Below are 25610 nucleotides of genomic sequence, written 5' to 3'. Positions count from 1 at the left end.
GTTCCAGCTCTGGAGGTCTTGCAACATTTCTGCCTTGTCTTAATTACACTAAGGAGGGGAAATACAATGTTTGAAGATTTACACAAAGGGGCACTGGATTTTGGATGTGATTATTGAGTTTTATAATTGAAAACCTTTCTAAAGGCGTCAATTGCAATTCCCTGTGTTAGCATAGAAAGCATAAAAAGAGTAGATTTGGTGACTTTATTTCATTTTGGGTCATCACTGTGAACATCATACTGTAAAGCCGTGATGCATGCAGAGGTCACTGAAATGGCAAGAGTTACCTACGCAGAGCCTGTGCATCTCACATCGCTCTCTCGGTTGGGCTTTTTTCTCATTAGCTCTGCGTGCTCTCAATGGACACTTCTTGTAGTCTCCAGGGTGCCGTGGGGTGTCTGCTCCCACAGTAGATTCCTAGTTCCTAAAACACTTTCACCCCACTACTATTCATTTTCTAAGGGGAGGAACATCTCGTTTCTTGTTGTACTGACACATGTATACTTTTTTCTTCCCGCTTACAAAAGTGATCCTTTCCACTTTTTAAAATGCTCCTTTCCCACTTCCTCTTCTTTAATCGTCACGGGTCTTAGCTAACATTTCTTGTTGTGAAACAAGAAACTTGTAGTGTTTTTTCTACCTTTTTATTTAGAGGCTAATTTTAAATAATTAAAAGATTTAAACAACCACATACTAGAAAATGATGGACTATCACTACATTTCCTGAACTTGATGAAGAACTGAGCTCTGGGCCACTGATTAGAGCAGGCCTCTCGCAGCCCTCTCTGAATTATATTTGGATCCTTTTCTTCCCTGCTTGCTCCTTTATCAAAATTTAACCCTCATGACAGGCCACACTCTGAGGGGAATCTAGTTCAACACTTTTCTACCATCTCTCTCTCTTTGTTTTTTGGTAGAGACAGAGTCTCACTGTACCACCCTCGGTAGAGTGCTATGGCATCACAGCTCACAGCAACCTCTAACTCTTGGGCTTACACGATTCTCTTGCCTCAGCCTCCCGAGCAGCTGGGACTACAGGCACCCGCCACAACGCCCGGCTATTTTTTTGTTGCAGTTTGGCCGGGGCTGGGTTTGAACCCGCCACCCTCGGCATATGGGGCCGGCGCCCTACTCACTGAGCCACAGGCGCCACCCTCTACCATCTTTTAATGCTTTTTCAACAATAGAGACAATCATGAGATGTACCTTTATAATTTTTAAAAATATTAAATACATGAGGATATAAGAAGAAAACATACACATGAAACAGCTGTTCCCGAGGGATTGAGCTTGATTGGTAAAGATGTTTTCTATACAGGGCAAAACCCCCTCTCAGAAATTCATATTTTAGAATTCTGGATTTTATTTTTCATGTATGAAAGAACAAATATATTCTTTTGGATTTTTCCTTGGGAGGTTTCCATTAAATTTTATATATTTTAACATAGATAGAAGTTGTAAGGATTCTACAATCGTGACAGTTTGCTTGAATAAGAATTTTTTTTAACTGAGTAAGCCAGTTCTTGGATCTGATGTTGAATTTTCTTACCCATCCATTTTCTTTATGTAAAAGTGCATTTTAAGCTGAATTTACGACAACTGAAACTACTTTCATGATCCACATCTTCTGGAAGTTAGAATATTTTAAATATATTCTAACTAAACCAAGGAAAACAAAATGTAGTACTATAAACTAAAATAGTTGAAAGAATCTATCACATTTTAAAAAATAAGTCTTTGTCAGTTTTAATCACAGAAGATGTTTATGCTTTGTTCATGTTAGCAAAATTGAAAAGTTTGAAACTTTGCTTATAACTACAAAGGACTTTACTAAATTCCAAACATAGTCCATTATTGTTGTTTTATATGTCTCCCTTCCTTGGATTGGAAAGGCGTTTAAATATCATCCTTTTTGGTTAATTTTTAAGAGATTTTAATGTTGTCAGTCCAATTCAGAAAACAAAGACATTGATTCCACCCTCACAATTTGGTCCATCTTTCTCCACCCAACGGCAAGTGCTCCAAGGCCCCTAAAATCATGATAAGGAGAGCTGCTCCTCTCCTGGGGACTGTGGGGACACCATGTAGACGTGACTTTGATGTGGAAATGCAGGGAATGACATTGTCCAACATGGTACCCTACACAACCATTGTGTGCCTCCCAGAATGCACCAACGTTCCTTTAGCCTTGACCTTTGGCAATGGAGTTGCCTCAACTTACAACATGTAACCTCTGCCTAGATCTTTCTTCCCACTGCTTCCCCCTTTCATGTAATTGCCATTTGTCACTTTTTAAAAGTTAACCAATCTGTCTCCTCTTGTCATTCTCCTTGGCAGTGTCTTAGTTTCTGTCAGGTGATTTCCTGTGTGAGCCATTACACACTGTGCCTTTCTGAAGGAATTGGAGATAGACATACCACAGAGCGAAGGAACTTAGCCTCAGGACCTCTCCTTTGCACAGGTCCCTTCCAAGACTCTGGCACCCCGAAATGTTTGAGCTTTACAACCTATAGCACTCAATCTCCTTTTGCCTAGAATGTATCACAGTGTAGCTTCCAATTATTTGGGGATGAGTTCATGTTATCTAGAGGTAAACTTAGGGGCTTGTCTGTGTAGCAGCAAACCCCTTTGCATATGATTTAAAATTATTCATAATTTCATTTTCTATTTTGCACTAGAATTCAAGCTCCCATGGGGTAGGGGCCATAGCTCATTCAGGGCTATATCACAGTGACAAGCGTAGTAGCTGGTGAATAGTGAGCACTCAATAAATACATCTATTGTAAACTTGAATGCTTCGTTGATTTTTCTTCCATGCTTGCCATTTTCCTATATTCCAGACCTTTGCTTAAAATAAAATACACAATATTTATAATACATGATATGTTTAATCCTTTTACTGAGGTGCTTTTATCTCATCAAGTCTGAACGATTCAGAAAAAATAAATTATTCATTTGAAGAGAGAATATAGAAACTAGACTATCTCCTGAATTAGTGCATATTTATTGTCCTAATTATAATTATCAAAGCATTCCTCCAGGCGTATTCCCAGACATAAGTTATTTTCCTAATCATAATTTAGCCAATACTAAATTACAATATTTTCAGCTTCTAACTCTTGATTAGCTTACTAAAGAAGAAAAATATTAAACATTATCATGGTTACGGTTGACATTTATTAGACCAAAGATCTTTATTTCACTACAACTAATCCAAGTCACAAGATCCTAGATAAGGGACAAAAGCAATTGTGGTGATGTCCGTGGGGTTCCCTTTTATTATCTTATGCTTTTAAAATGTCATTGAACTTGAACCCCTTCTTAATACCTTAATCAAAGTTTCAGTTGACTTTGATTTTTGAAATCCCATGTAACTGTTTTATGGAACAGGTTGAAGGCCAGAGGGTACTGCTGGTAACAGGCTTGTTTTTCTCCAAACACTGCCTTCTAGTGTGTTAGAGTTTCCTTTCTGGCATCCTGGGAGTTCCCAAAACTTCTCCATCACTTTCAGTCATAAGATTAGTTTCTTTCCAAAAGCCAACTCCATTTTACCACACTTTGTTCTCATAGCCCATATGATGGTCCAGTCTTCAGCTACTCAAACCCAAACCCTGGTTACAGGAAAGGAAGAATTGGCTTCTCTCTTCATTCCCATGTTTCCTCTTCAGGCCGCCCTTGGGATGAAATGGGATGGAGGTGAAATGAAGGAAATGGGGCTCAAGTCTCGGGTACAGGTGGTCCTGGGGTTACGAATGAGATAGGCTCTGTAGGTTTGTTGAATGTGTATGTAAGCTGGAGCAGGTATGTTTACCCATTACGTATCATAGCCTCCACTTGTCAGCGTGAGTAGTACGTCCATTGGATGTTTGTAACTCACAGACGGCCTGCATGTGATGCCACTGGCCTCGGGGCCTCAGTCCCTGGAGCAGCGTCTGTTGCACACCCAGGGAGCACATTTGTGTGTCCTTGAGAAACATTCCCTGGGCTGACCAATGCCTTAGCCTCTGTCCTGCATGCACGTACTGAGTGCATCTCGTTCTGTAAATCCCGCAATTTGCCTGAGCCACCTCACCTTAGCCACCTGTCTCATCAGTCCCCTCCCCACCTTGGGAGATGTCTTCCTCCTGGGGTGTGCTTTCCAAATACAAATGCACCAACCCAGGCTCCACACCCTTGACCACTTCCTTTAGCAGGCTCGCACATGCCAGGCTATGACTCACCTGCCCTAATCACCCACACCAGGTACCAGACAACTAGAGACAGCCCCTATGCCGCCTAGCTCACTAAAATGATTCAATTAGCCAGCCCCACTTGCCTTTTCCTTCCAGTGGAAACTGCAATATAGCTTTTCCCCAGAATTCTGTGTGGCTCCCATGGTGTGGCACCATGGTCCTCCACCCTGTTAGGAACTGTAACAAACTACTTTTCAATGGCAACCATCGCCTGAGGTGTTGATCTTGCTTTTTTCAAATTTTTATTTAATACGCTGTATTTGTTAATGTTTAGCACATATATAATATATATGGATACCTTGTACACCCTGAGTTCCCAGAACAAGAGCATCCTGTTTCCTGCTGTGGGTGATTCTCAGGTCTGGCTCCTGGAAAGCCACCCATAGCTTCTTTCCATGAGGTGCCCTCTCCCCAGCCCAGAGCCCTTGGCAGCAAAGTCCCATTGAAAAGGCTCAGATCAGGTGGTCCTCAGCAGCAACTACTTGGCTCTCTAGGAACACCAGGTGACCAGCTCTGCCAGGTTGTGCAGAACAGCCTGTCCACAAGAGCTGCCCTTCCTGCCTTGCCCAACCCTGACACTCGGTGGTCCTCCTGGGGTACCTGGCTTGGCTGTGCTGGGAAACACCCTCTCCCTTTTTCCACAGTGAAGGAAAGAGATGCCACAGATTCTCTGCTCCTGACTTCGGTCACTTCCAGGATCTTATCTGTGAATGTAGAGCTTCTTTTACATAAGTTAGAGCTGGGTGAGGAAGGTGGAACATTTTCATATGTTCCACTGGGATTGCTCTATCTGCTCCTTTTAGAATGGAAAGACATTTTTGTTTTTTTTGCAGTGATAATACAGGATTTATTAGATAGAAAGGAGTACAGAAAAAATAAAAAGCACAAGATCTTTGGAGCAGGAAAGACTAGAAAGACACTCTTTACCCTCTTGGGCTCAGATTTGAAGCTTTGGCCAAAATCTCACAACAGTAGGGGGAAAACTCCCATCTGATATGTTAAGTAAGTTATTTTTGCTATAATACGTTTTTGTTTCAGAAGTAAAATTTTTATGCTTCTTTCACTTTTATTTCAATGTAAATTAGACCCCTTTTCTAGTTAGTAGTTGGGAGGGAATGTCCTGTGTTAGATTCCTCTCTACCAAGTTCAAGCCTCACGTCCAAAACGAATCTTTTTTCTTAGTTCTTGAGTATTTAAAAAAATAAAAACCTAGTGTAAGTTATATTGGATTGTTTGCAAAAGTGAATTTCATATTAGAGAAATTCCAAAGAAAGGTGACAATGAGGGGGAGGGGACACTATTCCTTTTAAAGGGTCTTGACATTGAGACGATAATGTCAACTGTGATAAAGACGGAGTTGCTGTTGCTCACTCATTATTCCAAGAGGTTAAAAAGAAATTAAAAAAAAAAACAGATAACAATTAAAAAGGACAAATGGAGCAGACAGAACTCGGAGTTCATCAGTGAAACAGACTGAGAGATTTCATTCATGGTCGTTAATAAGCTAGAGGAGGAAAAAGGTACTAGGTGCTTCCAGCTTTGATGTAAATGCTTTGAAAATTCATTTTCAAGAAAAATGAATTTTAAAGGCAGAGTTAGATGTAATCAACTATGGTACTGATTCTTCCCCTCCAGAGCTGCAAATATGGAAATCAATTTTAAATTGAAATGACTTGATGATTTAGGGTTTTGTACAGCTGTTATGAAGACATCAGATCCTCTCTTAAAGACATAAAGTCAAGATGGGTTTGGCTTTAATTTGATAGGAAATTTTTTTTTAAGCCTTACTAATTTTTAAAGCCATTTGAATCCAGATACATACTTATAAAGTATTAGAAAAATACTGAGGTTATTTCATTAGTTTCATGAAGGAATGTGAAACTCGCTGTAACACTTATTCTTTTATTTACTTTTTTGGTATCTTATTGTGCTCCTGTGCTTTGCCCTGTATTACTTAAAATCATTTTAACGTCTCTAGCAGAATTACCTTTAGTTTCATGCTATATTATACTCAAAGCCATTATATTGACAAAAACTATCATTCTTCCGAATATTTTTCTGATATGCTTACCAAACACGGGGCACCCAAAATCCAGGTTTTTTCTCTCCAGGCCTCAATTTTAAGTTTAAGTTCTTGGACACACTTACATTAATTCTGAATATGCCATTACAATCTTCCTAAAGTAGAAAGAAAGGGGAAGAAGAGGGAGAAACCTAGTCAGAAAACGAGCTCAGAAAAAAGACAGGAAACACTTCTTACAAAGAAAACCAAATGTCTTTTCTCTAACAGCAGTACTGTGTTACTACTGGAACAGCACAGCCACCCAGCAAATAATAATAAAAACTTAAGAGACCAGCAGGTGACAGTCACGTGGAAAACATTAGCAAGTGGGCAAAGGGTCTGACTAGACATTTCTCTAAGGACAATAAGCAAATGGCCAGGAAAGCATGTGGAAAGATGCTGAGCTTCATTAGCTAAAAGGGAAACGCAAATCAAAACCATAATGAGATGCCACCTTATGTCCACTAGAAAGGCTACAGTCAAAAAGGCAGATAGCAGCCAGGGTTGACGAGGATGTGGAAAAATCCGAACCCTCACCCCCAGCAGGTGTGTAGGTGGAATGGTGTAGTCACTTTGTAAAACAGCCTGGCAGCTCCTCCCACTACTAAACACAGGAGCTTGCCATTCAACTCCCGGTATCTAGCCTAGAGAAATAAAAATGGGCGTCCACCCAGAAACTTGTACACAAATATGTACATAAACATGATTCATGATAGCCAAAGGGACTAATGACCCAAATGCCCACCATTGCACAAATAGATAAACAAAATGTGGCACAAAATGGGATGAATAATTGATGCGTCCTACGACATGCATGACCTTTGAAAACAGTATGCAAGGTGAAAAAGGCCAGTAACAAAATTCCACAGGCCCTATGAGTCCGTTCATATGAAAGTCCAGACAGGAAATTCTATAGAGACAGTGGTTGTTTGGGCCAGAAGTGTGGGTAGACAAGGGGGTGGGAGTAAATTTTTTCTTTTTTTATTAAATCATAGCTGTATATATTGATATGATCATGGGGCATCATTCACTAGCTTCACGGAGCATTTAAGGCTTTTTTGAAGTGGGGATGCTTACTATTCTATAAGGGGCTGTTGTGAAGGTTATATACCTATGGCTACACTACGGTTTTTAACCACTGAACTGTATACTTGAAGTGGTTGAATTGAAGAATGTGTGGATTTTATCTCACTAAAGCTAGTCTATTTAAAAATTAAATACCAGTGAGAAGTTTCAGACTCATTTTCTGCTTGTTCCCCTTTTGATTACCTCTGTCCCTTTGGGTATAATGATCACATTTTGAACCTAAAGTTTTTTTCTGGATTCAGGGTATATATGGTCAAATTCTTGACCTCCAAATGACTATTTCAACAGAAATTCAATATTTCCTGTTTAAAGTCCCCCTCAATCCTACATCATGTCACTTTCTGGCTTTCCCCTTTCTGTGCCTGGACCAGTGTTCTGGCGGCCAGGCTGAACCAAGACCTCAGAGCTGTCCAGGCATCATCCATCTCCATTTTTATTGCAACCAGTTTAGTTCAGTCAACGTGACCTCTTTCTGGAGTCCAATAAAATCCTTTAAAATAACAAGCTTTGTACACAAATAACACATCTCTAACTTACAAGCCATGGATGGCTAAGAGACAGGAAACCCACCTACATTTACCCACAGACTCACACTGTTAATATCTTGGGGTATATCATTCCAGTCTTTTTTCTTATACAACCATGAGCCCACAGCCCACTTTTTTTTAGTTAAAAATATATTGTGATTACCTTCTCGTGGTCACACCTACTTATCCATAACATTATTTTAATAGGCCATGGTACAGTGTGTCACATAGAGGCCACGATGTTGTCAGCCTCGCTGCCTCATCCAGGGTGTCTGTCTGAGCTCACCTTTGAATGTGTAGGTAAAAGCCAGGCTGCCTGGACACGAGTCCTGGAGAGTGACCTCAACAAGTTATTTAACCCCTCTATACCTGTTTTCCTTTATACCTTTGGTATAATACAGGTAACAAAGGCAGTACTGGGACGCGCTTCCTATTTTGTGAGCCTGAGAAGGCTCTGATTCCTCACTTTACAAGCCATTAGCAGCTCCTCACTTCTCATCAGAGACATTCCCGACTCCCTAGCCTGGCTTTCCACGGGCTTGAGGATGTTCCCTCAACTTACATTTCTGACCTCGTTTTTCAGTGTTTATTTATTTATTTATTTTTTATTTTTTGAGACAGAGTTTCAATTTGTCATCCTTGGTAGAGTGCCATGGCATCATAGCTCACAGCAAGCTCAATCTCTTAGGCTCAAGTGATCCTCTTGCCTCAGCCTCCCAAGTAGCTGGGACTATAGGCTCATGCCACAACACAGGACTATTTTTTTAGAGATGGGGTCTCGCTCTTGCTCAGGCTGATCTTGAACCTGTGAGCTCAGGTAATCCACCTGGCTCAGCCTCCCAGGTGCTGAGATTACAGGAGTTATTTTTCAGTTTTTCCCTGCATGGGAGGGAAATGAAGTTTGACTATTGGGTTAAGTACTGTATGTAAATAAGCTAATCTTGGCAATATCGTGTGTGAGAAGCGTTACAGAGGGAGAAAGTTCCCATACTAAGGCACCACATCTGTAAAAGTTGGATCCCAAACCCCGTGTTCACCCCTCCTTGTTTTGTCCCTGCCTCTGCACCAGGACTCTTGACCTGCTTTGCGTCTTTCTCTACCTGCCTGCTCTGCTTGGCAAGTCCCTTCCCGCTTGTCTTGCGTCCCGTGTCCTCCCTGAAGCCCTCCCTGCCCAGGGCTCCCAGTTGGACGCATGATTCCCTACCCTGCAATCAGACTGCACCTCACTTCTGCTTCTCTTCTTCTGTTTTCACTGCTGACTTTACATTAAGTTTGCTTGAACATTAAACACATGTTCCGATGGGACGGAAAATGGGCAGCGGCCCACCCCCGCCCTCATGTCACCTCCCCTCTCCTGCTGCCTTGGACGTCACTGATATTTAATGGCCAGAGCTTTGGTGACCGAGTTCTAGGCACCACATCTCCAGCCATATCGATCTCAAGACGTCTGCTGTCAAGTTTGGAGAAAAGGAGCAAAGAAGGAGATGGGAGAGAGCTCAGATGAATTCAGGAAAACAGCACGTTCTCTCAGCTGGAAAACGTGGCCCTGACAACTCAAGCTACACCGCCTTTAAGCATGAGCTGTGTGATCTAAATGTCGGTGTATCTGGTTTCCCTTTTCCTGGGGAGCTCTGAGACAGAACTGACATCCCCTCGCCCACGTGGCAGTCTTGGCTTTGGCCTCTTACTTGGGGATTAGAAAAGATGGAAAGACACAGACCACTTCTCACTATGCCGATTTCTGCGGATGCTATGACGGCTAAGTCTCCTTATGCTTTCCTCAGGAGCCCCCCATGGACCTCACTGCTCTAGAAAGAGGACAAATGCATCATGAAAGCTGTGTTTGTGCCCATCTGCCATCTGCCCTGCAGTCCCCTTCAGAGTCATCACTCTCTAGCTTGGGCTGAGTGTGAGTAGAGACCACAAAAATTCCCATGTGCTTAGGCCATTATTAATACACTGAGTCATCTAAGAGTCTTAGCAGACTTCATCTTGAAATGCTGTTATTATCTTTCTGGCCTCTGTTCAGTGTGGATCTCAAGTAACTCTTCGTCCCATACACAAGCTTGCAGACTGAAGCCTCAGCTCATCTTTACGTCCTTCACCAGCCAGTTTGGTACATCAGGACCTTGAGGCCATGGCTCAGCTCTATTAGGCCTTTTGAAAACACATGCTTTAATGAAATTAAGGCATTACTTTATTTGGATAAAAGAGAAAATACCTTCTTTTAGTTTATACATCAGCAGGACTTGGTTTGCTTTATCTGTCTAGTTGTAATATTGCAAAGAACCCTAAGAGAATGGGATACTGCCTGTGTGGCAGAGACTGGCTAATTATTAACCAAGCCACAGCCCTTTTCTTCCAGCCTCCTTTCCAGTATGAGAGGCCCTGCAGTGGGTGTGGGTCTAGAGGGTGTGTGCTCTTTGCAGATGGAGCCACAGCCCTCACACACAAAGGGGCTCTCTGTTCTTATCTGCCAGCTGATTGCTAATTGAAGAAGGCTCTGAAGACAGAGTGAAGGGCCACAGAGGATAGAGGACCTTGCGTCCCTGGGTGGTCATCTGGAGAAGACCTTGGCCAACTCATCCAGGATGCAACATGTGCATTTCAAATGGTAAGCTGCTGAAATATGGGGGTGTTACAGCGTCTGCCTCCTCTTGTTACTACTGACTGGAGAAAGAGTGTTGTCAAAGAGTTCAAGTCTGGGTCTTTGTTAGGGTCCTTACTGGTGGTCATCAACAGGCAGGTTCTGGGCAGCCAGGAGCTCACGTGGAGGCTCTGGCCTCCTAAGGGGGAGAATGGTGCTGTGAGGGGGGCAATAACACACAAAGGGAAAAGAGTCACACCTGCCTCTCATACAGTTTTGCTGGGGGCTGCTTGCTAACATGAGTCTTGTGTGACAACAGAGCAGGACCAAGTTAGGGAAGACCTAGCCTGGTCTCCCAGGCTCAGAGTGGCAACAGCTGGAATGTTGGGTGACTACGCCCACGATGTAAACAGTACATTGGCGCTGGAATAGAGGGGTAGAGCAGAATCTCCGGGATGTCCTTTCAATCTTACAAACCTCTCCCAGCCAGAGCAGACGTTGCATGCTTACACAAAAAGGGGCTTGTGGGAAGAGAATTTTTAGAGTTGTGTCTGGGGGTTCTCAGAGTAGCCTCGGCAGCCGCTGGAACCACGTGCTTTCCAAGGGAGGGTAAAGAACCTTAATTTTTATTTCAAAAGTCAGAAAGGTGCATCTTACCCTTCGAATAATGTTGGGATCATTGCACTTTGCCAGTTTTCCAGCAAAAAGCTGAACTCCAAAGCTTGCAAAAACAAGCATTAATGTCAGCAAAAGAATGGAGACCTGAAAGAAATTGAGGAGATATTACGTCTTTTCATAAAAACTAAACATTAGATTTGGTTTAAATAGGGTGTTTTTGGAAAACATTGTATAAAACCCATGGGCTTTGGATACTATCTTGTAACATCTCCACCATAGCTCATTTGATTAACCTTACTGGAATATCAAAAGGAGGAAATTAACAGGCATTGAATTCTTGGAATAAAAACATGTGGTTTTCATGTCAGAAAATGAAATAAGGTAATTTTTATATGACTTGGAGTTTTCTGATTTTAAAATCAAACCTTACTCTATTTTATTTAATGGAACCAAAAAAAAATGCTTAAACAATTATATTTTTTCCCCAGCATCTCTAAACGAATTCTTTTCTTTCTGAACAGGGCGCAACTGAGAGAGAGAGACAGTGGGTTTGCTTTCTTGTGAGCATGAGGGTGTGTTTAGGAGAACGCGCGGAGGGGAGATGATTCAGTCCTGAAAAGCAAATCCATTAATAATCAGCTCATGCGCCCTCTGCTGGCTGACTAAGGCGAGAAAAGTGGCAAAGGGTAAAATAGCAAACAAACCATTTGGACTGTACCGATGGAATAATCCAAACATACACCTGCAGTACACTAACAATACACAGAAACGTCAGCAGCAGGAAGGCACAAATAGACTCGCTTCTAAAATCTATCAGTGACCAAGAGAGTCCCAGACTTTAGCTACCAGGTGAACCTCTGTTTCCTTAATTCCAGCTGTGGGAAAAGCCACAGTTTCATGGGTTTGCACCAAAAAAGTAAAAAACGTTCAAAAACATTTAAAAAGACTAGGAACTCAGTGCCTCTAGTAACATCACAATCTATCTGCCTGTGTATCAACTACACCTATAGCTGTTCTCTTACCATGGGTGTGTTTCCAGACCACAAGACACAAAAGAAGCTCATGTAAATTAATTTGTGTCTCTCACACATAAGCACAACTCATCAATATTAAAGAGGCTCTTTTGATCACTCTTTTGTAAGACAAAGATCCTTCTGTAACAGATTGGGAATGGCGAGACTCTTACTTGTCTTACGTCTAGCCTTGTTCTCGGAAGACCCTAAATCAAGGTTTGCACATCTAAAAAAGGACGTTTCCCCCACTACCTTCATAAGCATTCATTGCTGTACAGTGAGGTCAGAGTAGGGTATGTGCACCTGTGTGTTAGATTTTGTGAAGCTGTTTTTTGTTAACACCTCTCATATCTGGAGACAGAGTCTATGTATATGCTTTAGGGAACATACAGAATGAGATTATGAGCCAAGATGAATTAATTCCTAAATCCATTTGTGAAGTAGATGGTTTGCACCTTCTTACCCTTAATTTCCTGATGGGGAGACTAATACTTAAAGTAGAAGTCGGTGTCAAGAGTTAGGAATGAAACAGCAGGCAGGACCTCTTTGATGTCCCATTCGTCAGAGTGCTCCTTGCCTTGTTCTGGAACTGCATAAACTGACAGGCAGAAGCACTCAGGGGTGAAGTTTAGGAAAGCGCATTGTGTCTTGTTAGTCTTTAAAACCCTTTGGTAATAAAAGTATAAACTTGTCCTTGATAAGGGAGCAAGACTCGCTTTATCTCCTCCTTAGCTACATTACAGAGCAGAACTATCATGAACTGGAAGCAAAAGATAACTCCAACAAACCAAAAAAATCTCCTTGAAGCCACTGAAAAGTTCTCGGACAACTTTCCTCATCTGGGGCACCAGCTTGAATATGCGCAGAGGTCTCAGGCACCGGAGAACCATGAGCAGTTGAGCTCCCGATTCCGCAGGAACATTTTGAGGCATCCAGCAAAGAAATATCAAGCTCACCTAGAGGGGAAAGAAATAATCGCTGGCATTTATGTAATTTATTCTCCATTAGCCATGACTTTTCATTTAGAGGAGACAGGAACTCACCTGTTGGTGTAGGCAACCTGTTAACTTTACACAGGGAACTTAATCTAGGCCTGTTAGAATCCTCAAAGGAAAGTTATTGTATGCACACAGGAATGAAGTGGGGGTGCCCACACTACATCTGTGTGCACCCCAGAGCATTCCACTCCTTAACTTATCACACGGGAGGCTCCCCTGATGTCAATATGAGTAGAATTCCTTTTATCAAGGTTACTACTGTTTTTATTAATAATCTGTAACATGCTACCTGTTTGTGACCATAATTCTCTTCGTTGCATCTGCAAAAACATTGATTTCATGCCTTCTTGGACATACAGAAGAAATAAAATTGCTTTTGAGTTTATTCCTATGGTTTCCCAATTTAATTTAAATGAATAGTTGAATGGGTGTCTACTGTAGCTATGTATTCTGTGTGCTGTAATCAGATAGAGGACCAACACAATCACTATAGTTTGTGTTTAACAGGAAGGGGGCTCATTAATAAATAACATGATTTATATGAGGCAATCATTTTTTCTTTTTTAGTATAGAAGCCATAAGAATTATGGGAGGCAAACTGGATTTGCTATTTCAGGCCTTATTAATGCATAGCTCATACACACATACAATCGTGATTGGTATATTTAAACAATATAACTGCCCATACATATTTATAATGCTTTTAATTTAGATTTTATATGTGGGTCCTTTATTTGCATATCATGAACTACTCCATCATCCACTTAAGAACTCAGGGCATTAAATGGGACTTCATTAAACTGAAAAGCTTCTGTACAGCTAAGGAGACAACAACCAAAGCAAAGAGACAACCTACATAATGGGAAAGGATATTTGCATATTTTGAATCAGACAAAAGCTTGATAACTAGGATCTATAGAGAATTCAAATTAATCCACATGAAAAAAGCCAACAATCCCATATATCAATGGGCAAGAGACATGAATAGAACCTTCTCTAAAGAAGGCAGACGAATGGCTAACATATGAAAAAATGTTCATCATCCCTATATATTAGAGAAATGCAAATCAAAACCACCCTGAGATACCATCTAACCCCAGTGAGAATGGCCCACATCACAAAATCTCAAAACTGCAGATGCTGGTGTGGATGTGGAGAGAAGGGAACATTTTTACACCCTTTTGGAAGGAAGTATGGAGAAATATCAAAGCATTCAAGCTAGACCTCCCATTTGATCCTGCAATCCCATTACTTGGCATCTACCCAGAAGGAAAAAAATCCTTTTATCATAAGGACACTTGTACTAGACTGTTTATTGCAGCTCAATTTACAATTGCCAAAATGTGGAAACAGCCTAAATGCCCACCAACCCAGGAATGGATTAACAAGCTGTGGTATATGTACACCATGGAATACTATTCAGCCATTAAAAAAAAGGAGACGTTACATCCTTTGTATTAACCTGGATGGAAGTGGAAGACATTATTCTTAGTAAATCATCACGAGAATGGAGAAGCATGAATCCTATGCACTCAATTTTGATATGAGGACAATTAATGACAATTAAGGTCACGGTGGGGGTGGGGGAAGGGGAGAGCAGAGAGAGAAAGAAGGAGGGAGGGGTGGGGAAAGGAAGAGCAGAGAGAGGGAAGGAGGGCGGGGGGTGGGGCCTTGGTGTGTGCCACACCTTTTGGGGGCAAGACACGATTGCAAGAGGGACTTCACCTAACAAATGCAATCAGTATAACCTGGCTTATTATACCCTCAATGAATCCCCAACAATAAAAATAAATAAATAAATACATAAATAAAAAAAAAAGAACTCAGGGCATTTAAACCTCTGTGACTCATACATCTCGCTCTCATACCAAGAAATGCAGGAGGTGTTACAAAATCATCGCTCTTTACATTTAGGAAATAACCAAAGACTTACAAGGTAGATAAATATGTCCATTACTCCACCAAAGTCCCTGATGACAGCAGTTGGAGTGAAAAATAAGCCATCTGCCATAATCTTCAGATTAAGCTCGATGCTCATGAATATCACAAACACGTACTCTGCAATCTGAAATGGGCAAGACGCAGTTTGGTCACAGTGAGCAGAAAAATTGCAGATCAGTATTTTCCCCCTTACCTGTGAGCTGAGGTTTAAGCAGCAGAGTACCTGCAAAGTAGGTGCGTGCATGACTCTTCGAAAGGGGGACTCGAACATCATAGATATGCAAGAGCAGATGGTTACGATGATCATGACCCAGTCCAGGTAAGTGACCAAGCCCAGCAAATCACTGCCAAAGACCAAACAAAACTAAGAAACAAAGACGTCCCAGGAAAGGCTTCCCTGAGTCAGGCGATGGCCTCTGTGTCTCTATTAACATGACTGCTGTTATTTTTTAAAAATAAATCCCTAATCATAGCACTACTATACAGCAGGAAAATAAAAGGGAATTTTTACAATTCTATGCAGTGTAAAATAGTATAGGAACACTTCAAATGTGCATGGAAATTGGAGTTGTTAATGCTTACTATAGTTGATGGTACTTTGTATTTTTCACAGCTCCTGTGATGGGGTCTGTTTTAGATCTGGAAGAGAGACCACACATAGGACATTCTACAACAGAGCAAGTATTTACGAACATCTAGTTTACCTATAAACTCTTTTATCTCCTCTATAACATGTCCACTGTAAAAATGTTCACTGTATGTCAGTTTGGAAAGCAAAGAACATTAGATGAAAGAAATACCCAAAGAATTTTCGGTTGCCGCTTAGGAAAGAAAAATTTTATAGTTTTCAAAGTATTTCAACTTAGAATTTGTGTCTTCATTCAAAAATTTCTGACATGCCTACATCACAAAATTAAATTTTGATTTTCACCTAGAAATGCTCATTTAAAATGTTTGCTTTAGTAGTCCAAGGATGTTCTTCCAAATTATTTAATAAAGTACTCTATAAATTAGAGTTTTATTCACCCTGCATTTAGCTGTGATTTTGTGGGATAATTTATATAGAATTTCTTGGGAGGGGGGTTTCTAATGTTTGCTTTCCGTAAAACTGAGAGCAATAGTCAGGGAGGATTTCATATTTTGTGTAGTGTCCCCGATTACAGCAGTCTTTGTCAGTTGTATTCAACATCTGCTGTGTTGCCGACAATAGGAGAATTACACCACACTCAATGAAGTGGAGAATCAGCAATTGGATGTTAACTTGTAGGCAGCCAACAAGATGAAAATCCCACTTCAGGAACAGATCAAATCACCTTTTACACTTTCATCTTTCTTTTTTTCTAATTTGTAAAAACTCAGGAAAGATGTTAATACTTATTACTCAAGTGTTTTAAATTGTGAAGGTCCTCAAGAACAGCAGAAAGAACACCAGTCTGGCAATCAGGAGAGACCCACGTGCAAGCTAGGACCTTGATCCTTAACCTCTGAACACCTGAAAATCCTTCTCTTTTGAAGGAGGGGGTGAACAAATGATACCAACTGGTTGGTCCCTGAGGTTTCCCACCTCTCTGAAATGTCATAATAGTGTGTATTAGTTTCCCAGAGCTGCTATAAAAGAGCATCACAGACTTGGGGCATAAGCAATAGGAATTTATTTTCTTATAGCTTTGGAGGCTGGAAGCCCCAGATGAAGATGTCAGCTGATTCGTCCTGAGGGCTGCCAGGGAAGGGTCAGTTTCAGGCCTCCTCCTCTAACTTGTAATGCCTGTTTCTCCCCATATGTCTTCACAGGTCTCTCTGTGTTAAGTCTGTGTCCATATTCCTTACAAGGAAACCAATCTTACAGAATTAAGGCCCACCCTAATGAACTCATTTTAATTTAATTACTCCTGTAAAGTTCCTATCTCCAAATATAGTCACATTCTGAGGTTCTGGGTGTTAGAACTTCAACATATGGATGTGTGTGTAGGATAATTCAGCCTATAATAGACAGTAATTAATAGCAAAAGAATTAATGTACTTAAATGAGAGCATCAGGAAGGCCCACCCATATAATGCGAAGATGGGAAGTTTTCACATTTCCTCTAGGACACAATGTCTTCAGGATATTTACTCAAAGTTGCCCCTGACAAAAATTCATCTCATCCACTGGCTGCCTGTGAAACTTGACTTAGGTCTCCACAATTATAGTGTCCTCAAGACTTACCCTACTGATAGCTTCTTATACCTTTCTTCCATTTTGGTAGGGGACAGACAGTGGACATTGGATTTTCTTTTTATAAGAGTTGGTAATGGAAACCCTCACCAATTTTCTTTCTTTTTCCCATATTTTCAAATAAACAAATTGTGGTATTTGAAAGAAAATTCAAGAAGACATGGAGAATGACCCGCCTTTCCATGTAATTTAAACTCCCTTTTTTTCAATATTTCCAAAATAAAACATGGAGTTAATAAAATGGATATAAACATATTAGGCAAATGTTAAAATACACAAATAAAAATGGCTCAGTGCTTTACCAACGGGCGTCTTCTACAAATGCTAACTACTTGCGACCTGTGTTTTCCACCTGGTCAGGCTCTCAGCCAAGGGGAGCAGCATGCTTCACCAGCCCACGGAGTACAGTGTGACCCCATTAGGGTTACACGATCATGCTCCTTCCTTTGACAACCCCCTGCTGTCTGCAGGGCTCGGCTGGACGCTGGGCTGAAGGGAAATGCACTTACGCGTTGAAGCGCGCCCGGACCACCACGCGGCAGAAGTTTCTGAACCTGTGCTCCCGCCCCACGATGAACAGCGGCTTGTCAAAGTACGGGTGGTTCTCTCTCAGCTCCTCTTCTTGCACTTTCCTTGAAGGGGACATTTATGGGAGAGTAAGGCCGAGGGGATCCTGCCACTGCGGGGTGAGCACCGAGGAACGGGGCGGCGCCCTGTACCTTTTCATTTCCGCTTGCTCCTTTTTCTCCTGAATCATCTTGATTTCACTGTCTTCTCTCTGTGCGTTTCTATATCGCACTGTATTGGAATGCTAGAAATAAATGAAAAGGAGGTGTATTCAAATGGGAGGTTTTTTTTTTTTGGCAGAGACTCACTCTGTTGCCCCAGGCTAGTGTCATGGCTTTAGCCTAGCTCATCAAACTCCCAGGCTCAAGTGATCCTCCTGCCTTAGCCTCCTGAGTATCTGTAATTCCAGGTGCCCACTACAAGGCCTGGCTAGTTTTTCTATTTTTTTTGTTTTTGAAACAGAGTATCACTATGTCACCCTAGGTATAGTGTCACAACTGACAGCAACCTAAAACTCTTGGGCTTCAGAGATTCTCTTGCCTCAGCCTCCCACGTAGCTGGGACTACAAACACCCACCACAACACCTGGCTATTTTTTATTGTAATTGTCATTGTTGTTTGACAGGCCCTGGCTGGATTTGAACCTGCCAGCTCCAGTGTATGTGGCTGGCACCTTAGCTGCTGAGCTATAGGCGCTGACACTAGTTTTTCTATTTTTAGTACAGGCTGAGTTTTACTCTTGCTCAGGCTGGTCTCAAACTCCTGAACTCCAGGGATCCTCCCACCTTAGCTTCTTAGAGGCCTAGAATTACAGGCAGGTGCCACTGGGCCTGGCCCAAATGAGAGATTTTTTCCGAAGGCCAAAATATATTATCATTTAAAAAAACTGAAATGAATATCTTTATGTTATCTATATGTGTACACACACACATTTTTAATGACCACGGTCTTCCTCGCAAGGGTATTTTTTCCTCTAAAAGGTCACTCACCCAGCACATACTGATTGAGAACCTGTCATGCCCCAGGCACTGTTCTAGAGCTGAGGATATGGCAAGAGGGTCACAAAACACACAGAAAACAACACTCCTGTCCTCGTGGGGCTGACATTCTAGTCAGGAGGGGACAGATAACAAGTAAATCAAAATTAGTAAATATGTTAGAGCAGCGGTTCTCAACCTGTGGGTCACAACCCCTTTGTAACAATGAACATACATCCTGCATATCAGATATTTACATTATGATTCATAACAGCAGCAAAATTACAGTTATGAAGTAGCAACAAAAATAATTTTATGGTTGGGGGTCCCCACAACATGAGGACCTGTATTAAAGGATCGTGGCATTAGGAGGCACAAGAAAGGTTAAGAACCACTGAGTGAGAGGATGCTCAGTGCTCCGAGGCAAGGACGAAGCAGGTGAGAAGCACAGAGAATGCTAGAAGACTATAATTTAAAACAGGGTGGCCCTCGATACAAAGGGACTATTTGAGCAAAAACCATAAGGAGATGAGGGTGCAGGCCACTGGTGAGCTGCCAAAACGGGTTCTTTCAGAGGTAGGAGCAGGGCCGGTGTGTCTATGGGGAACAGTCAGGAAGCCAGTGTGGTGGAGCCACAGAGAAAGAAGCAGAGCCGGGGAGGAGGGGCAGATCATGCAGGGCTTTGGTGGGCCTGACACGGACACCGTGGGACGCAGGAGCCATTGTGCCAATAACTCGATAGATTTTACAGAAAGCATTCCTTAGATTTAATTATCTGTATCTTCTATTGTTTGGAAAAAGTGCAAAAGTTGAAATTCTCTAATTTAAATGCCTCTTTTGTGGAACAAAAGACATTAGAAGGATATCTTGTGAAACGATCAGAACCTCATGACATTTTGCTTTGGACAAGGTGGGGGATGGATTTTGTGGTACTTTTGTATAAGAAATGTTAATTAGTCTCTGAAGAAGAAGTAAGCTTCTGGAATTGAGACTCTTCAAACACAGCCTTCGTTGTGTATATTTGAGCACATATTTTCAAAGTCATGTTCTAATTTGATTCTTTAGTCGACTGTATGTTTCCATTGAATCACATTAAAGGAAAGCACTTTGAACAAGTGATGCGTCTCTGAACTTCCGCGTGAATATTTTCTCCATGCAATATAACTGACTCTGAAATTATAACTGCACAGGCCATGTGTTGCATCTGATCACAATTCCATGTTGACAGTATGGTAGCAAATCAGACAGAGCTCTGGATGTTAAAAATTGTAACAGCTGTGTGCCACTTAGAAGCACGTCAGTCAGGTAACAGTGATGGCACCACCTTCCTCTAGTTCTTGATTTTGCCTGGAACTCTAAATAGAAAGAGTTCACTTGGACTACAATGGCAGGTGCTGCAGATTGGAAGCAGGGCAGTGGTTGAGCCCTCCAAAAACTCTTATAAAACAAGAGATCAGTGATGAAAAAGACAAAACCAAAATAACTCCAGGGCTTTGCTGATCTCCTTTTGCAGGCCCTCCTTCCTCAAGCACTGTCCTTGGCGCTGAACATTCAAGACTCTGCTTTCTCAGCTAACTTATCCAGCTTCCACCTAAGACCCAGGGGTTAACTAATGACAGTTATTTGATATGTATATATTAACAGTATTTAATATGTTCCAACTCCTTCACTGTGATCTTAGCATGGTGTGGCTGGTGGTTAGTCCACCCCTTGGCTTCTCTGGATTACTGAGCGTCTCCATTTTTCATTTCATTTGGGTCTCTGGGGTCTACGCTAATGATAATATCTAAAATTCCCTGCTCTCAAATTTCCATTTTTGACTTCTTTACACTACTTCAGATTGCAAAGCAAACCTGTCATAACAATGAAGAGATGATGGAAAATAAAAAGAACCCACTGCCAGAAATCCTCTCGTGTGTTTTCTTGCCTATCTAAGCCTGTCTCACTCCCTCGAGTCTAAGCTCCTGGAGGGCAGCTGGTCTGCCTGGTTTCACCACTAGCCTCTTCACTCAGATCAGGGCACAATACACACTTGATATATAGGTACAGAGCCAATAAATCAATACACAGTGACTCAGAACCTAAAAGCAAAGAAATTTTTAGCAAATACTATGTAGTCTTTGACAGAAAAATCCTTCTAAAAATGAAATTTTATCTCCTGATATGTAAAGCCCTAAAATTATAGACACTGGATCTAAATTCTAGACCATATGGTATTTAGTAAATATTCAAAATTAATGATGCAAATTATTCATAGAAAATGATTTCAAATGTTTTAATTTCAATTGCGATGTCACTTTTGTGTGACTGTTAAGAGATATCCTTTGTGTAGGATGACTTGGTTTTTCCACAGTTAACAGTTACTTTTTGGTACTTGGCCGTGTAATTTGTTTTCTAAGTTTCTTGATTCTCTGTGATATGAAGTCTTTTCTTTTTTTTTAATTTCATAGATAATTATTTATTTTTTATTTTTTTTATTGTTAAATCATAGCTGTTTACATTAGTGCAATCGCCTGTACCCATGTGATATGAAGTCTTAAGGAGACATAAGAATCTAACAGAAAGACCCGGGCCCCAGAATTGTCTCAGCAGTCACTTAAATACAGTTTCATAACTATATTTCTAAAATCCCAAAGCTCCACTAAGAACTTACGTCTTGAGTCAAAGTTTCAAGAGATTTCCCTCTGCTGATCCTCTGGCTGTTCGATCCATGTCTTAGTGACCTAAAATGACAATAATCGCTGGTGAATACACCTCAAGATCAAATTTGATTTTTAAGTAGTGGTCACGTTGAAAATAAAATACAACAACTTTTTTCTGATAACATCACAAAAGCCTACTATTTCTTTTTATAGTCTTATCCAAATGTCTTTGATCCCTTTTAAAAAAATTCAGAATTTTTCCTTCTTATCTTAAAAGTGAGAATTGGACTGTCACTAAGGAGAAGGTTTTTGAAGTGAAGATCTTTGAATCGGATTGTGAGTTTCATCACTGAGACCAACAGCACTTAGACATCAGTCCTGTCCCCATCTCTGTCTGCCCACCTGACCTGAGGGCGTTGGCCGAGGCTGACAAACTCCTCCCCTCAGTGTCTGGGAAGCGCTGTCTCCCGAGCACTCACCTGCGCTCTTGGCGGATGTGATGCTGCACGCTGAGGATGGACCTTTCCTTTGCTGGTTGCCCCTCAAATGAGCCACTCAGCATGCGCTGTCGAGTGCAAGCTCTAGGAAAAGAAAAAAAAAAAAACAAAAAACAAAGCCCTAGATAAATCATGGTTTATATATTTGGGATGAATAATACGTAAGTGCTCGCTACTCTTATTATTTTAAGGAAACACCAATGATAAGGCAAAATACAGTGAACAGACACATAACTGCAAAGGAAATGAACTTAGACTCTGTGCCAGGAGCAGAAGAGTCCCTCTATGAAGAAATAATTAGAAAGCTCCGATCCCCACTGATGTCGGTTTTGAATTTTCAAGAGGTTTCTAATAAAATCCAGGAAGGATGCTTTGTCCACGTAGGCCTTTGGACTGACGAAATATCTGTTGCAAGGAGATTTTGCAGAACTTTAGGAAAACAGGAAGGCATAAAGTTTAGAAGCAAAAATCAGGTGTAAATTTGAAGTGACCTCTGGCTAACATTATGCACAATGTGAATGTACTTGGCACCACTGAACTGCACATTTAGAAATGGTTCAGATGGTAAATGTTACGTGTGTACATCTGTGTTTTTCTCCCCACAATTTTAAGAAACCATGACACAGCCTTTGGAATTATTACTGGAGGAACCAGCTACCACTTTCTTTGAATTCTCTATGAATCACAAAGGCTCTTTAAAGCATGTTCTCTTTGGCTTCCAACTGGGCTTGTGCTAATTTCAGATTTGCTAATGAGTGAAGACAATTGGATGACCCAACATCTGTGGTGCGAATGATTTTGGTGAGGAAACAAAATGTCTTCTTCGGAAAGCTTTCTCCATCTGGGAACGACAGAAATTCCCTCGAGAGTACTCAGGTGGAAAGAAGATAATGCAGAGCACTGAAGGAACTGGGTGCCAAAAGTCACACTGTCCCTAGCTGGTTGGATGGCTTTGGGGCTCGGTTTCCTTATTGGTAAGATGAGGAGAATGATTTGCTCTTGAAGAAAACTCACAGACTTAAAATGTGATGGTTTCACAATATGCAAATCTTATGATGCTGTACTGGTTCAGCATCTGAATACAGACACGTCTGCCATTGTTTTATATAACACTTTCATATTTATGTTTCTTAAAATGCATTTCTAGAATAGCTTTGACTAGTACTATTACTCTCTATCTCAGAATCAAGAACTTCTAGAAAAGGATCTGTATCTGTGTAGCATACTTAAAACAACACCTCTTACAATACTATGAATATATTTAAGCATTTAAAAATGCTTTTGGTGTGGATGAAGATAATCATCATGGTTAACATCTGTGAAAAATCATACAATGAATATTAAATGCCTTGTTGGAAATAAAGTCCCCCAAATCACTATTTCTTTTATTTTATTTTATTTTTTGAGAAGGAGTCTTACTCTGTCACCCTGAGTAGAGTGCTGTGGCATCATCAGAGCTCACAGCAAACTCAAATTCCTGGGCTCAAGTGATCCTCTTACCCCAGCCTCCCGAATAGCTGGGACTACAGGTGCCTGCCACAACACTGGCTAGTTTTTCCATTTTTGGTAGAGACAGGGTCTCACTCTTGCTCAGGCTGGTGTTGAACTCCTGAGCTAAAGCAAACAATCCACTTTGGCCTCCCAAAGTGCTAGGATTACCGGTGTGAGTCACTGCACCTTGCCAATATTCTCAGTTTAATAAACAGCACAAAACAACTTTTCTACAGAAACATAAATTCAACTAAAGAACACAAGTGGAAAAACCTAATTATATTATACAAAAGGACCAATGGCCACACATGGGTTTCCAGGAAATAAGGGAGGACCTCAGATGGCTGGACATCACTCTGGCTAGAAGAAGGGCCTGAGCAGAGATGGGAGGGGAGTTTTGTGACATTTTGGCCCTGAGGACACCAGGACATGAAGCAAATACAGAAAGAGGGCCATGTTAGGATGGTTCTGCATAAATTAAATAGTCATTGTCACATTCTTTGGTCATGGAAAATATTTAAGTATTTTAGAAAATAACAGTGTTGGTAGAAAGTTCTTAACTCGAGTTAACATAGTTAGATTTACTAAGAAGTTACATACACTCTACACATCCTCCAGTGCGGCCATGTTCACATAAAAGCATGGTAAAAGTTTGCTCTATTGTTTTTTTTTTTTTTTGTAGAGACAGAGTCTCACTGTACCACCCTCGGGTAGAGTGCCGTGGCCTCACACAGCTCACAGCAACCTCTAACTCTTGGGCTTACGTGATTCTCTTGCCTCAGCCTCCCAAGCAGCTGGGACTACAGGCGCCCGCCACAATGCCCGGCTATTTTTTGTTGCAGTTTGGCCGGGGCTGGGTTTGAACCCGCCACCCTCGGCATATGGGGCCGGCGCCCTACTCACTGAGCCACAGGCGCTCTATTGTTTTTTAAAGGAAACATGATGTTCTTATACCAAAGCATATTCTAGTAATGCAAACCAGTGTTGTACCAGGCACAATATAATTACTGGCTCTGATAGAAACTTCTGATAAGTAACGTGAAGTGAGAAGTGAATTCTTCCTCATATGGAAGCACAGAATAATGACAGGTTTCATACTCCGTGTTCCTGTAGCAGGCTAAGCAAGGTTTATTTATTTATTATTTTTATTAAATCATAAACACATAGATCATGTATACATTAATGCATTTATGGGGTATAATGTGCTGATTTCATATACAATTAGGAACCCTTACATCACACTGGTTAATGTATACCTCATCTCGTTTACTTAATTATTGTGTTAAGACATTTACACTCTATACTAATAGATCCAACATGTACCCCTGCATCATGCACCATAGGTGTGATCCCACCATTAACCCTCCCTCGATCTGACCTACCCCCTTCCCTCTCATCCCCCCTCCTCCATCCTTCATCTTGGGCCATAGTCGTGATCTATTCTTCATATGAAAGTGTGAGTGATTGTAAATTGGTTTCCTAACAGTACTGAGTACATTGGATATTTTTTCTTCCATTCTTGAGATACTTTACTAAGTAGGATATGTTCCAGCTCCATCCATGTAAACATGAAAGAGGTAAAGTCTCCATCTTTTTTAAGGCTGCATAGTATTCCATGGTATACGTATACCACAATTTATTAATCCATTCATGGGTCTATGGGCACTTGGGCTTCTTCCACGACCTGGCTATTATGAATTGAGCTGCAATGAACAATCCGGTGCAAATATCTTTGTTATAAAGTGATTTTTGGTCTTTGGATAAACATCTAGTAGAGGAATTGCAGGATCAAATGGCAGGTCTACTTTTAGATCCCTGAGTATTATCCATACTTCTTTCCAAAAGGGACTTATTAGCTTGCACTCCCACCAGCAGTGCAGGAGTGTTCCCTTTGCTCCACATCCACGCTACCATCTATAGTTTTGAGATTTTGTTATGTGAACCATTCTTACAGGAGTTAGATATCTCAAAGTGGTTTTGATTAGCATTTCTCTGATGGTTAAAAGATGATGAGCGTTTTTTCTTTTTTTTTTTTTATTAAATCATAGCTGTGTATATTAATGTAATCATGGGGCACCATACATTGGTTTTATAAACAGTTTGACACATTTTCATCATACTGGTTAACATAGCCTTCCTGGCATTTTCTTAGTTATT

The 25610-nt window shown here is 41.1% G+C and overlaps 1 protein-coding gene across 4 annotated transcripts in view; it reads right to left on the bottom strand.

The window, feature by feature from the left end:
- NALCN (sodium leak channel, non-selective) overlaps positions 1-25610 on the bottom strand; it is a 334788-nt gene that overhangs the window by 30382 nt on the left and 278796 nt on the right. For all 4 annotated transcript variants that reach the window (XR_008374579.1, XM_053563365.1, XM_053563366.1 and 1 more), the window contains 10 exons: positions 21945-22046; positions 21477-21546; positions 17999-18090; positions 17789-17911; positions 15647-15703; positions 15288-15408; positions 15057-15188; positions 12914-13081; positions 11152-11256; positions 6304-6410 (listed from right to left, as the gene is read on the bottom strand). Coding sequence is in view for 3 of the 4 variants with exons in the window: in XM_053563365.1 (XP_053419340.1) it covers positions 6304-6410; positions 11152-11256; positions 12914-13081; positions 15057-15188; positions 15288-15408; positions 15647-15703; positions 17789-17911; positions 17999-18090; positions 21477-21546; positions 21945-22046 (1077 nt within the window). In the remaining variant the exon portion in view is untranslated. The remainder of the gene's footprint in view (positions 1-6303; positions 6411-11151; positions 11257-12913; positions 13082-15056; positions 15189-15287; positions 15409-15646; positions 15704-17788; positions 17912-17998; positions 18091-21476; positions 21547-21944; positions 22047-25610) is intronic.

This window comes from Nycticebus coucang, chromosome 15 (assembly GCF_027406575.1).
Source record: "Nycticebus coucang isolate mNycCou1 chromosome 15, mNycCou1.pri, whole genome shotgun sequence".
Classification (NCBI taxonomy): domain Eukaryota; kingdom Metazoa; phylum Chordata; class Mammalia; order Primates; family Lorisidae; genus Nycticebus; species Nycticebus coucang.
This window is presented reverse-complemented; position numbering and strand designations above follow the sequence as displayed.